The 14,172-nt window shown below is 33.0% G+C and overlaps 1 protein-coding gene across 1 annotated transcript; it reads right to left on the reverse strand.

Moving 5' to 3' along the window:
* Positions 1–13,112: 13,112 nt before the first annotated feature.
* LOC145112756 (histone H2A-like) lies at positions 13,113–13,970 on the reverse strand. Its single transcript, XM_079048886.1, has 2 exons — positions 13,705–13,970; positions 13,113–13,466 (listed from the first exon to the last, which is right to left on the reverse strand). Exons 1-2 carry the CDS (start codon positions 13,912–13,914, stop codon positions 13,221–13,223), a joined length of 456 nt encoding a protein of 151 aa, XP_078905012.1. The 5' UTR covers positions 13,915–13,970; the 3' UTR covers positions 13,113–13,220.
* Between the last annotated feature and the right edge of the window lie 202 nt (positions 13,971–14,172).

Below are 14,172 nucleotides of genomic sequence, written 5' to 3' on the forward strand. Positions count from 1 at the left end.
TAAAGTATATCGCAGTCGTAATCCTTGAGCAACTCTAGCCAGCGCCGTTCTCTCATATTCAATTCCTTTTGATCAAAGAGATACTGGAGACTTTTATGATCAGTGAAGATCTTGCACTTTGTGCCATAAAGATAATGCCTCCATATCTTTAATGCAAATACTACCGCTGCCAACTCCAGATCATGAGTGGGGTAGTTCTTCTCATGCTCTTTTAATTGTCGAGATGCATATGCTATCACCTTATCTCCCTGGGTCAGAACACATCCTAACCCAACTCCAGATGCATCGCTATAGACTGCGAAGTCTTCAACTCCATTAGGTAAAAAAAGAATCAGTGATTCACACAACTTCTTCTGTAGTTTCTCAAATGATTCTTCATGTTTCTCACTCCATGTATATGTAGCTCCTTTATGGGTCAAGGATATCAATGGAGCAGCAATCGAATAAAAGTCTTGGATAAACCTTCGGTAATATCCAGTTAATCCTAGAAAGCTTCGAATCTCCGTGGGACTTTTTGGTCGTTCCCACTTCATCACAGCTTCAATCTTTGCTAGATTACCCATTATCCCTTCTTGGTTAACTACATCACCCAAGAATTGGACTTCTCGAATCTAGAAATCACATTTGGAGAATTTTGCATACAACTTCTCATTCTTCAGAACTTCTAATACTTCTCACAGGTGCTTGCCATGCTCCTGCTGGCTCTTTGAGTAAATCAGAATGTCATCTATGAACACTATCACGGATTTATCGAGGAATGGTTTACAAACCCTATTCATCAAATCCATAAATGTTGTTGGAGCATTGGTTAGTCCAAACGACATAACCAAGAACTCATAGTGTCCGTATCTCGTTCTGAATGTGGTTTTCTCGATATCTTGTTCTCTCACCTTTAGCTGATGATATCCTGACCTAAGATCGATCTTTGAGAAATAGCTCGAGCATTGCAGTTGATCGAATAGGTTGTCAATCCTTGGCAATGGATATTTGTTCTTTATCGTTTCCTTGTTCAGCTCTCTATAATCTATGAACATTATCATGCTTCCATCCTTCTTCTTTACGAATAACATCGGAACTCCCCAGGGTGATGAACTAGGTCTAATGAAACCATTGTCCAACAACTCCTGAAGTTGCATCATAAGCTCCTTCATCTCTTTCGGTGCTAACCGGTATGGTGCTTTCGCTAATGGTGCCAATCATGTCAACAAGTCTATTCGAAACTCTACTTGTCTATCAGGGGGTAATCCAGGAAGATCTTGGGGAAAGACTTCCGGATAGTCACACACCACTGATATTCTTTGTATCTCATTCTTCTCCTTCTTTGCATCGATCACAAATGCCAAGTATGATGTGCGTCCTTTGGACAAACATTTTCTGGCTTTCATCAGGGAAATGATCTCAGAATTCACTCTACGTTTGTCCCCGTACACCATAAATGACTCTTTTCCAGGTAGGTTTACTCTCACTATCTTCTTCTTGCATAGTATTTCGGCATCGTTGGCGCTAAGCTAATCCTTTCCTAGTACAATGTCGAAACCATTCAACTCAATGGGTAATAGCTCCTCGCGGAATTCGGTTCTGTTTAAGTCGATAACGATGTTCTTAATGCAATCGCTAACAGGTATGAATTTGTCACTAGAAACTTCTACAACTAGAGCATTATCAAGTTTATCTACAGGCAATGCTAGTCTTCCACCAAACTTATGCAATATAAAGGAGAAATTTGCTCCAGAATCAAACAATATATTGGCAGGCAATCCATTTACGAGAAAGGTACCTGAAGCGACAATCTGATGCATCCTTTGCGGCTTCCAGGGTTATTTGGAAAGCTCTCGCATTCGGCCTCGGTGGAACATTAGGCCTTTCCGCCTCCTTCTTCTTCGGGCAGTCCCTCGAAATATGTCATTCTTCATTGCACCCATAATAGAACTTCTTGTTGAATGTGCACTCATTGGCATAGTGCCTAGCCTTTCCACACTTAAAACATGTCACATCCTCGCCATATTTCCCAAAGTGCTTCTTTTTGCACTTCTCACACCACTTCGCTTCATCTCCTCCTCCTCCAAGTTTCCTTGAACCAGACTTCGAGAATTTTATCTTCTTGTTGGACCTTGAATATCCATTAAACTTCCTTTTCTCTCCTACCTCATCTCTTTCCAGACCCTTTTCCCTTAACTGGGTCTCAACATTCTTATCTGCTCTAATGGCTGCCTTCAAAGTGCTTGCCATTTTGACTGTTGGACCAAAGTCTGATGGCAATCCGTTAGCAAACTTCTCTATCTTGGCTAGTTCAGTAGGCACCAAGTAGGGGAATAAATGAATTTATTCAATTCTTCACTACATATATTAAACAAAATTAATATCATAAAAATCCAAGAGATGAGTTGACGATTAAAAAAATTAATGCTACCTTTGATATCTTTTCCATCGGCCACTGATTACCACGATGAATAAAAATTTTAACATGACGGTCAAACAATACAAAAGAAGCAGACTCAGTTTCATGTTGAACACGAATTACAACCCTCACCCTAAAAATTATAAAATGACACTTTAGTGGACAATGAAATAAAACTGGAAACATTCGAATATAGATTAATGGCACAAGAACTTTACAAATGTAAACTTATGAACTTACTTGCTATAAACATCAGAAACTCCACCACAACCATCACAAGTAAATGGTTCAGCATTAGTATCATCATCAGTTACTTACTTTTTTTTTAATAGTCACGACAATAAAAAGAATACCAGCATTCGTCTAAATCAAAACCGGTGACAGTAGCAATGATGGACAAACCAATTTCCTATTTCATAAATTTTTTAAAATATATATATAAAAAATTCATATATATATATATATATATATATATATATATTCATTGTGTTATGTGCCATAAATTTATAAAATTAATGGAAAAATATTAATATTGTTAAGTACACCTCATTGTAATCTGGAATATCATCAATGTTCGTGATTGAAAAACGGAGGTAGTAATCATCTGTCTTGGCCACAACAGTATCAGTGTTAAGTTGTGTAGTACTAATGAAAGACTCAACATTTAAATCCATATCAGCAATACTACATATAAGAAGAAAAAATGAAGAAGTTAAACAATATAAATAATTAATATAAACAATACTACATATAAGTTGTGCAGATTTACAAATGTAAACTTATGAACTTACTTGCGGGGTCCAAGGGGCAGAGCCCCTAGCGATGGTTCTAGAAAACTGGTTAACAGAACATACTCTCAAAATATGTTCATAAAAATTGGAACTATCTCTCAAGAACACATTAACAAGGCATTTTGTGTTTCACAATTTGAATTAGGCATGTAATTCAAATTGGTTAATTCTTGGAGTATCCCACTTCTGAATTCGTGTACTCCAGATAAAAGGGACGAATTACATATTTCAGAAAGTGTTACGATCCTTGAATCTATCCAAGTTTGTATTTATTGTTATTATGTTTCCTTAATTTCTTACAAAAAAAAAAGTAAATCTTAATTTCATTGTTGAGGAGGAATTAAATCATTAATAAGTTGAATAGCAACTTATTGATGATATAGATTATTAATAAAGTACTAGAAACATCTCAATACACCAAATAACTAAGAAAAATTGGATTCAATAAGACTAGGGTTAGAAAACCCCCCAAAACATCATCCAAAGCTAAATCTCACAATCATGAATAAGTAGTTGTTTGAGTAATGATCTAAAAATGAAAAATTATGAAATATTCTCAATCACATTGGTGGGGGAAAAGGGTTCCTCGACATGCACCTTCATTAACACTTCATGATCCCAAACCTTCTATTGAAGGCGTTCAATGTCAATATCTTGTGTTCTCTCGGCCAACAAAATATTTTGACCCTTAGTTTAATTTTATGAATATATATATATATATATATATATATATATATATATATATATATATATATATATATATATATATATATATATATATATACTGGGATACTCGTGCGATGCGGCGGCGCAGATAGTTCCTTCTGGCAAATAGTTTAAAGTGGTGATTAGTTTGTTTTTGGTGTAATATAGCTTCTTTCGGCCTTAATATAGACTGTTTGGTGTTGCATTGGTCCTTTTGGCGGATAGATTTTAGCAAGTTGCGTTTGCGGCCGACGGTGAATTTTCTCTAGCAATGTGCATAACTGAATAATACGACGGACGACGAATATGTTCTTTCGGGTGTCATCTATTTCTTTGGTTCTTAATATATGATTAATAGTTTATTTTTGGTTAATAGTGCTCAGGCACTAAATAGATTCCTTTTGACATTCTGCTTTTGGTTAAAAATAATATAACATTATAGCTTTTTTAGAACATCTAACTCATACTTCAATCAACTTACTTCTAGATCAATAAATTTCTTCTCAAACATTTACTTGAACCCTCTACCCTTGGTTCAGGGCATCTTTCTGTCTACCATTACATGGTCACATGCCTTTGGATGAGGTCTACATATCCATTAACCTGTGATTCTCATTGGGATACATTCTAAAACAGATATTTGTATTTATAAGTTTTTGAGATGCAATTTGTAGACAACCGTTAATTTAGATATATTTTTATTTAATAACTTATAAAGTTTGAAATTTTAACGAAAGAAGCAAAAAAAATTATTAAATTTTATTATATAACCCATTATGTGATAAATGACATAATTTATCAATAAATATTAGTAATATTTATACACAATTGTATTTATCACGCCACATTTCAAAATGTACCCGCGGAATGCGGTGACGATAATCAGTTTCATTTTGACGAATAGTGTTCGGGAGGCGATTAATTATTTTCGTTTAATATTTTCTTGCGGTGATTAGTACTATTATTTTAGAAAAATCTTATATAACAAAAAAAAAATGTAATGCATATTCATGCATTTAGCCATGATATTATTTTAACATGATGAATATTCTAATCAGCATACAAAAATTTAATACCAAACACAAATGATTAAAGGATTAATATAATTTTAGCATATTATCAATTTTTTCTTTTTAGGTTAAACTAAAATAAGGTAATTATAAATGTAACTTGTCACAAAAGAACATTAAATTTTGAAAATTATGCGATTAAATCATATATGAATAACTTATAATATTAAATAATTAAATAATTAAATAAATATGACAAAATAAAGTTGGAGTAAGACCGACTACAATATTAATTGGAAGTCAGATGGTTCAATGCTCGATGAAGGTCATTTGATTGATTTTCGAAGGGTTTACAACTTTTATTTTTAATAATCTCTATATATATTAAAGCAGAAACCTAATTACATCACCTAAAACAATCTGGCCCCTTCAATGTTTTTCATTGATTATTTTAAACCACTGGATCAATTTCACTGATGTCATCGTAACAAAAGGGAACTACAAATACGCCTTTGTTACCGTCTATAACCATTTTTCCTCCAAAATAGGGATTGCTCTCTTCCTCTTTCTCTCTCTGATGAAGATAATATCAAGAGTCGATGATCTCTCCAATTTCTATCAATGTTCTTCCTCCTCAAGAGCCGATGATCTCTCCAATTTCTATCCATGTTCTTCTCCATCAATGCATCTCCTGCATCGTGTTTGTAACCAACAACTTGAAATTGAGCTTCACTACCAAAGATTATTCCCATTGCGCTTTTCTTCTTCTCAAGGTATTTGAACTTTTATGAATCTGCAACTGGTTTTTCATTTTGATTATTCTAACGGAAATTTTGATTTGAATCACTATTATTTGGGTTTTAGGTTTATATTATGCGTATCCAATTTATGTTTCTATCTATGGTTTTTTAGTAATCAAATCGAAATGGTATTGATTCGTTCTGGATTTGACTGCGATTAACGAAATCAGACAGACCGTTGGATGTGAAGCAATGTGTAAACAAAGATGGGAAAACAGTCCTCTTGGGTGAAAATTCTTAAAAAAGTACCATTTCGATTGACAAAATGATTAAAATTCTTTTAAAAAGTTAATTTGAAGATTGCTAAATAACTTGTATTATTTCAGATATTGACCCTTTGGTATGGAGCTCCAGAAGTCCTTTTGGGTGCTACTCATTATTCAACAGTTGTTGACATGTGGTATGTTGGCTGCATATTTGGTACTCATTCTTTCTGAATTAATTAAGTCCGTTATGTATTAAGTCAAAAAAAACACTAATGTGTTCTTCAAATTTGAAGACAGCAGTAGTCAGAACACAGCCGATGGCATTGTTACCACCTACACATACTATGATTGTACTTCTGGATTCATCCATCATTGCAATCTTACTGATTTGGAGGTACTAATTTTGATTTCTACTACCAAACTTTCTTATAATTCATCAACATTTAGTATCTTTACCCTAATTAAAAGAAAATTTTGTTTGGAATCATATTGATTAGTTCTGTTTTGCAACAGGATACAATTATATTTCAACTATTTTTTAAAATTATATACACATTATATCATCCTACTTTGCAAATCTGCAATAGGATCCCAATATTTGACTTTACCGGTTAGACTTTGGCCAAAAAGTTACTTCTTCATCCCTTAATCTTTGGCTTAAGCCACTGATTTTGTTATTCCACAAACAAGATTTTATAACAATAATTTTTTTAATTGTTCGTAACAAACTATATTGACCAAGTCTATTATTGTCAATTTGTTTTAAGTTTAAATAACAAACTATGTTGACCAAGTCTATTATTGTCAATTTGTTTTAAGTTTAAAGGTAATCTCCTTAATCTTTGGCTTAAGTCACTGAGTTTGTTATTCCACAAACAAGATTTTATAACAATAATTTTTTTTATTATTCGTAACAAACTATATTGACCAAATCTATTATTGTCAATTTGTTTTAAACTTAAATAACAAACTATGTTGACCAAGACTATTATTGTCAATTTGTTTTAAGTTTAAAGGTAATTTCCTTATGCCCAATGGTATAATTGTCAACACGAGCACATACTCTAAAAATTTTAATTTATTTCATGAATCTTATATTCTTATTTATGCAGATTATCATTCCAATTATACCGTCAATCATAAACACTTTCCAAAATAATTATATGTATATTTATCATGTTTCAATACAAAGAATCCAGACATTTATGATTAAATGTTTAACAATGAAATATTATCTTTAAATCTTTTCAAATTCATGTAGCCTTATCAATTTCAAATCCGGTCTTTTAATTATATCTTATTAATTATGGATGTAAATCATATATTTTTTATAACTATTTTAACTTAATCAGGACTCATGTTTTCCAATTATACCTTTTTCCATATTTTGTTATGATATATAGATATAGATATCTTATAAAATCACTGTTTACCATTCTATATATCCTTATTAACTATAACACCCATAAAATTCAAGCCAATTTAAAACTTTTTCAACCAACTAAAAACCATTAATTATTACAAAGTGTTTTCAAAATAGTTTCATATCAGAGTTCCAGAAATCATAATCATAAATCGAGGAAGTGTACGGTCACGCCTTCGCCTTCCCGCGGTCATCTGTTGTACCTAAAATAATAATCGATAAATGTAAGCTCGAAGGGTTGGTGAGTTACCCTCAAAATACCCATACAAACAACAATACACATACAATTACAAACAGCATACTATGTGTCCAATCATCCAGCGGGATGGAATACCCCAGGCCCCTCAACCATCGGGTTGGAATACCCCAGGCCCTCAACCATCGGGTTGGAATGCCCACCTACTACGAGTCCAATCATCCTCGGGATGGAATACTCTCGGCCCACAACCATCAGGTTGGAATGCCCACACACAATACATATATAACAAATACTATGGGTCCAATCATCCATCAGGATGGAATACCCCAAGCTCACAATCATCGAGTTGGAATGCCCACATACTATGAGTCCAATCATCCTTGGGATGGAATACTCTCGGCCCACAACCATCGGGTTGGATTGCCCATAACCAATCAAACATGTGCACCTATATCAGATAATCATATAACAGTCTATAGAGACAACATACTAGGGTCCTATCATCCTCGGGATGGAATACCCTCAACTACCAATCAATCATGTGCACATATAATAGGTAATCTCCTACCAGCATACAGACAGTCAGACCAAACTACAGGTCACTAAGCATAACCATCCTATCTACCCGTATATCGATCTAACATGTCATAACAACAACTAATCTGAATACTAATGCAAAGGGCCGGCCTTGGTGACTTAGACCCTTGAGTATAGTGAGGATAACTCACCTCGCAATGTCGATCTCAACTGATGAACCAAACTCCCGAATCACTGTCTCACCACAAATCCCGAACTATCCAAAATAACGAATATTAGTCAATAAATGGGAATACTAATCTTGACTAAGAATCCACATAGTCCATTTTGTCCTTTCTCTCTGATTTGGGCCAAGGCTCAATATCAAATCCATGATCCACAAGTCCACATACACAAAGCCCATTATTGGCCCAATTTTCCAAATTGGACCTCATTTAAAGACTCACTACGAAAACTGGCCCAAAATACTCTTATACAGAGGGCCCATCAAAGCCAAAGTCCAACTAGTCCAAAGGTGGCCCAAACCCGAAGCCCAACTCGCAAAAGCCCAACAGGGGGTCGTATGGGCATACCCCTCTGGTACGCGAGGCGTACTCCGTCTCACGTTGACTGAAAAACAGTGCCATTGACTCGGTACGTGGGGCGTACTGCTCCCTATGCGGGACGTATGCGAGTCTGTGCCAAACTCTCATAAGTGCTTAATGGCTTAAGCACTTAAGCCCATATTTCAGATCCATCGACCAAAAGTGTCTTAGAACCATAAAGTCTCGAACTTTATCACTTTGGACGTCCAGAAATCTCTTAATCCATGGTCTTAATCCATTAAGACCTTTCTACTACATGCATGGGACATCTTAAGCCATTGGGACCTCATTTTTATCAATTAGGACCACTTCAAGGGTCTGAAAGGACAACTTATCTTGTCCAAATCACTTCATGCACCAACTTGGGACTTTTGGGACAAGAAAGGGTTCCTTAAAGCTAAAATGGCAAGATCTATAACATACATCCATAAAGTTTGAAGCTTATTACCTTCTGGAGTTTCTAGGGCACCAAACAACTTCAGATCTACTAGCTTGTTCTCCTTCTCCAACTCCTTGATGCAACACCTTCTTCTCCAACTACTCAAAATACACTCTATAAGCTCACACACTCAAGGAAGTGATTAGGGTTTGGGAAAAACGGCTCTAAACAGTGGAGGTTGAGGTAAGGGAGGGTTATGAGCTCATAAGGGTGCATATATAGTACTCAAACCCTAAATATTAGGGTTTCCTTCTGTCATGAGTACGCCCAGCGTACTAGGGCGCGCCTAGTACGCGCAACGTACTCCTCCTAGTCAAAAAATTGCAACTTAGCCCTTAGGCTTTTCATGGCTTTACCCTTCCATCCCCAGAGACTATAAATGACAAATCTTGGGATGTTACATTAACCCTATATAATATTACGTATCATGCAAATCACGAAAAAAAATTGTTTCTTCAACCTCTCAATCACGAAAAAAAAATTTGTTTCTTCAACCTCTCTTTACACTTGCTGCTGCCTACTTCCATCATCCATCATCCATAACAGGTTTCATTATCCTCTGCAATGTTTGTTTTTGTTGTTATATTATGAATCATGTATGGAATGGTGTTTTGAATATGTTTATCATGTATGCAGAGTGCTTTATTTTTTCCTTTCTTTCGTGTAAAAATATTTAATAATTCTAAGTCTTCTTAATTCATGTTCTGTCATCGAACTTCCTTTGCCGAATGTTATTTGATTTCCGTCTTTATTGAATTGAAAACTGTTTTTTTTTTTTTTGTGAAGGTGTGGTTTACACTTTTTCCTTCATTAAAACAACAATCATGACAGCAACAATCGTTGTCAAGGTGCATAAAACCAACATACTGGAATATATCGATGTATTAGGCAACAATGTTTACAAATAATATGGACGATTTATGTTACAATCTCCTAAATGAACATGTAGTCAATAAATTCTGCCACATGGATCATAATATAATTTCACTTTCAATGTTGTCCCATATTATCATTAATAACAATTATATTTCAACTATTTTTTAAAATTATATACACATTATATCATCCTACTTTGCAAATCTGCAATACGATCCCAATATTTGACTTTACCACTTAGACTTTGGCCTAAAAGTTACTTCTTCATGCCTTAATCTTTGGCTTAAGCCACTGAGTTTGTTATTCCACAAACAAGATTTTATAACAATAATTTTTTACTATTATTCGTAACAAACTATGTTGACCAAGTCTATTATTGTCAATTTGTTTTAAGTTTAAATAACAAACTATGTTGACCAAGTCTATTATTGTCAATTTGTTATAAGTTTAAAGGTAATCTCCTTAATCTTTGGCTTAAACCACTGAGTTTGTTATTCCACAAACAATATTTTATAACAATAATTTTTTTTATTGTTTATAACAAACTATGTTGACCAAGTCTATTATTGTCAATTTGTTTTAAGTTTAAATAACAAACTATATTTACCAAATCTATTATTGTCAATTTGTTTTAAGTTTAAAGGTAATTTCCTTATGAGCAAGGGTATAATTGTCAACACGAGCACATACTCTACAAATTTTAATTTCTTTCATTAATCTTATATTCTTATTTATGCAGATTATCATTCCAATTATACCGTCAATCTTAAACACTTTCCAAAATAATTATATGTATATATTTATCATGTTTCAATATATAGAATGCAGACATTTATGATTAAATCGTTTAATAAGTAAATATTATCTTTAAATCTTTTCAAAATCATGTACCCTTATCAATTTAGAAACAATCATTTAATTTAATATTATTAAAAAGGATTTAATTCATCTATTTTTATATGAATTTTTACTTAATATAAAATCACGACACATGTTTTCCAATTATATCTTTATATTTGTTAACCAACTTGAATTCATTATTATCTTTACCAATATTCTTTAATTCCATTTTTTGTATAATCATGAGGACTGTTATAGATGCTTCAATAACTCTATTAGCTAGAGGTGTTGGCAAAATTGTTATTTCCATATGTTCAGCAAATGGACATTGCTTACTTTTGATTTATTACCATATCACATTAGACAAACCTCACAATTGGAGATGCGTTCATTAAAATTTATAAGATACAAGTTTTTTTAGACTGTTATACTAATTATTTTAAATTAATATATATGTTTATTTTTATATTTGATATATGTTATGTATGTTAGGACATTTAATATTATTATGCCTTATAGAACATAATATAATTTTAAGATCCATTTATAGGTTCAAATCTGTGTAATACACATGTTGATAACATAAATGAGTAAAAATAACAAAGTACTTTGAAAGTATGTTGCTATTAATAACAGAAATTGTTCATGTTACTATTTTTGTTAATAATTTTTTTATAGTTTTTAGAACTCAATAAAATTATATATTTCGGGACATAACCCTAAAATAACAATCGAAATTATATAGGTTTTGTTCATAACCCTAAAATAACAAAGTATACTTCAAAATTAAAAAAAAACAAATAATATTTAAATAATAAATTCCAAAGACATTTGTATGTTTTTTATGCGTTCCTCCACGTTTAACGCGGGTTATAATCTAGTATTGTACTGTAATACTTAAACTTGGTTTTAGTTTAGATTTTAAATATTATGATATGTATTTTTTTTTTCAAAATATGACTTAAATGTTTTCAACATGTATCTACCACTTGATTATGTATAAGTATTAATTATATCATATTAGGTTCATTTTTTCATTTTAAGTTTAAAAAACATATAGTTAGAAATTTAATAATTTATAAAGAAAATAACAAACCTAAACATAGTTTATATCTAATACTTAACGAATTACTTTAGCTTTTATTTTAATTTACAAACTTTGTTTTACTTATCAAAATCCTATCAAACAGTTGTATTTTGTATATACTAAAAAGTAAAAATCATATACACAAAGTAAAAATAAAAAAAAAACCTCGAAAAATACTTCTCTTATCCTGTGTCCTTAACTTTACAAGCACAGATAAATTATTCACTGTTAATATAAATTTCGAAAACTGAAACCACACAACAAAAAATAAATTGTAAGAGAAGAGTTATTTAAAATCATGGGAAGTATTTGCAAATTTTACAGTTAACAAATAAAACCATAGATAACTAAGATGTATTTACTTATTATGGTTAAAAGATTTTGTTATTAAAAAAAAAAAAAAAAAAAAAAAAAAAAACTAAACTAAACTAAACTAAATAAACATTTTCTTTTATACTTCTCCATTACATATCAAGTTCTAAAATACGAAAATCCAAAACTACAAAGTTCAAGATCTCAAAATACAAAATCAAGAACTCTATGATTTCATATTTCTAAATCTAGAAATACATAAATAAAAAACAAACTAAAAGATCTTCCATTTTCAGATCTGAAATACGAAATTCAAAAACAAACACACAGTCCAAGATCTAGGATCGATACAGGATGGGTTATGAGTATTATTACGATTCACCTTCAAAGTAATGTCAAACCTAAAATGCAAACAACAGAAGTTACATGATCTTACATTTCCATATCAAAATATTGCAATTCATGATCAGACATTTCCAGATACGAAAAAAGAAATGAAGAAAAAGGATTTCACAATTCATGACTTAGGATACTAAATGAAACCTGAAACAATACTACAATTCCAATTCTAAAATACGAAAATCAAAAGGTATAATATCTAAAATTTACAGATCTAAAGTATGAACATCTAAACTAAAAAGTACAACATCCCAAGATCTAGAGTTGTTTACAAGCTGTAGTTGATCAGAATAGGAGTTTAGAAGATTAACAACATAGTTAGTTGGGTCGACGTCGGATGTAGGAAAAGATTAACGTGGAGGGAGGCATTGGTGACAATAGTAGCGAGGCTAACACAGGCGGCATAGTTAACAAGTATTGATTCAAATGGTAACTGGCTTTGATGTCAAGCAAGAAAACATCGATTCACTCTAAGATAGAAGTCATAAAAACTAAACAGTAGATCGTAAGAAGCAAGGGTTTAACATTATGCATTCTGGTAAAATACATCATCGAAATACAATTCTCCCCATCCCTATATTTTTCACAAAAGGATAAAATTCAAACAGCTTAATCTATTCAGCCTTCTTAGCTTTCTTTGGAGATTTAGCAGCTTTAGAAGGAGTTGATGGCTCCTTAGCAGCAGTCTTCTTCGGCAACAAAATAGGATTGATGTTTGGAAGAACTCCACCATGAGCAATCGTAACTCCACCCAGTAATTTTCCAAGCTCTTCATCGTTTCTAATGGCCAACAGAAGATGTCTTGGGATGATTCTGGTTTTCTTGTTGTCCCTAGCCGCATTTCCAGCTAACTCTAGCACCTGCAATCAACAAAAATCAAGCATATTAGAAAAATAATCCATAAATTAGAATCAATATCAAACAAAAAAGAAAAGCTTCAGAAATCAGATCTAAACTCCATTTTCTTTGTTTAATTCAAAATCAAGCAAGAAAACATCGATTCATGACATCCCTGAATTATACGAATTGAATGGATGAAGACATGAAGATCAGATCCACATTGAGCTTAATGCAATGAGATGAGAGTATAAAACTTACTTCAGCAGCAAGGTATTCAAGCACAGCGGCGAGGTAAACTGGAGCACCGCTTCCAACACGCTGCGCATAACGTCCTTTCTTCAGAAAACGCCCAATTCTACCGACGGGAAACTGCAGTCCGGCCTTTACAGAGCGGGTAACCGCCTTCTTCCTTGGGCCACCTCCCTTCCTTCCTCCGGCACCTTTCTTAGTTTTTCCGGCTCCCTCCATCTTCTGAATTCTGATAACGTCGACGAAAGAGTGAACGAATGAATGAGGCTTCGGATTTCAGTGATGAACAAGTATTGACATGGTTTGATTATGTAGAGGTGGGTGGCGGGGACTATGGATCGATTGCGTTGTTTCAACCGTTGGATGAAGGCTTAATCAACGGTTCTGATTTGTTGAATCACGATCCGCGTGAGATGGGTACAATTTGAAATTCCAATAATATTTCAATTCTCCCGCTAAAGAGTATTGCGACGTATT

Source organism: Lactuca virosa, chromosome 5, assembly GCF_052849685.1.
Source record: "Lactuca virosa cultivar CGN04683 chromosome 5, Lactuca_virosa_CGN04683_v6, whole genome shotgun sequence".
Classification (NCBI taxonomy): domain Eukaryota; kingdom Viridiplantae; phylum Streptophyta; class Magnoliopsida; order Asterales; family Asteraceae; genus Lactuca; species Lactuca virosa.

Coding starts and splice junctions, on each gene's coding strand:
- LOC145112756 (XM_079048886.1), bottom strand. CDS start 13,914: ATGGAGGGAGCCGGAAAAACTAAGAAAGGTGCCGGAGGAAGGAAGGGA. Junction 13,467..13,704: donor TTGAATACCTTGCTGCTGAA/GTAAGTTTTATA, acceptor TGTTGATTGCAG/GTGCTAGAGTTAGCTGGAAA.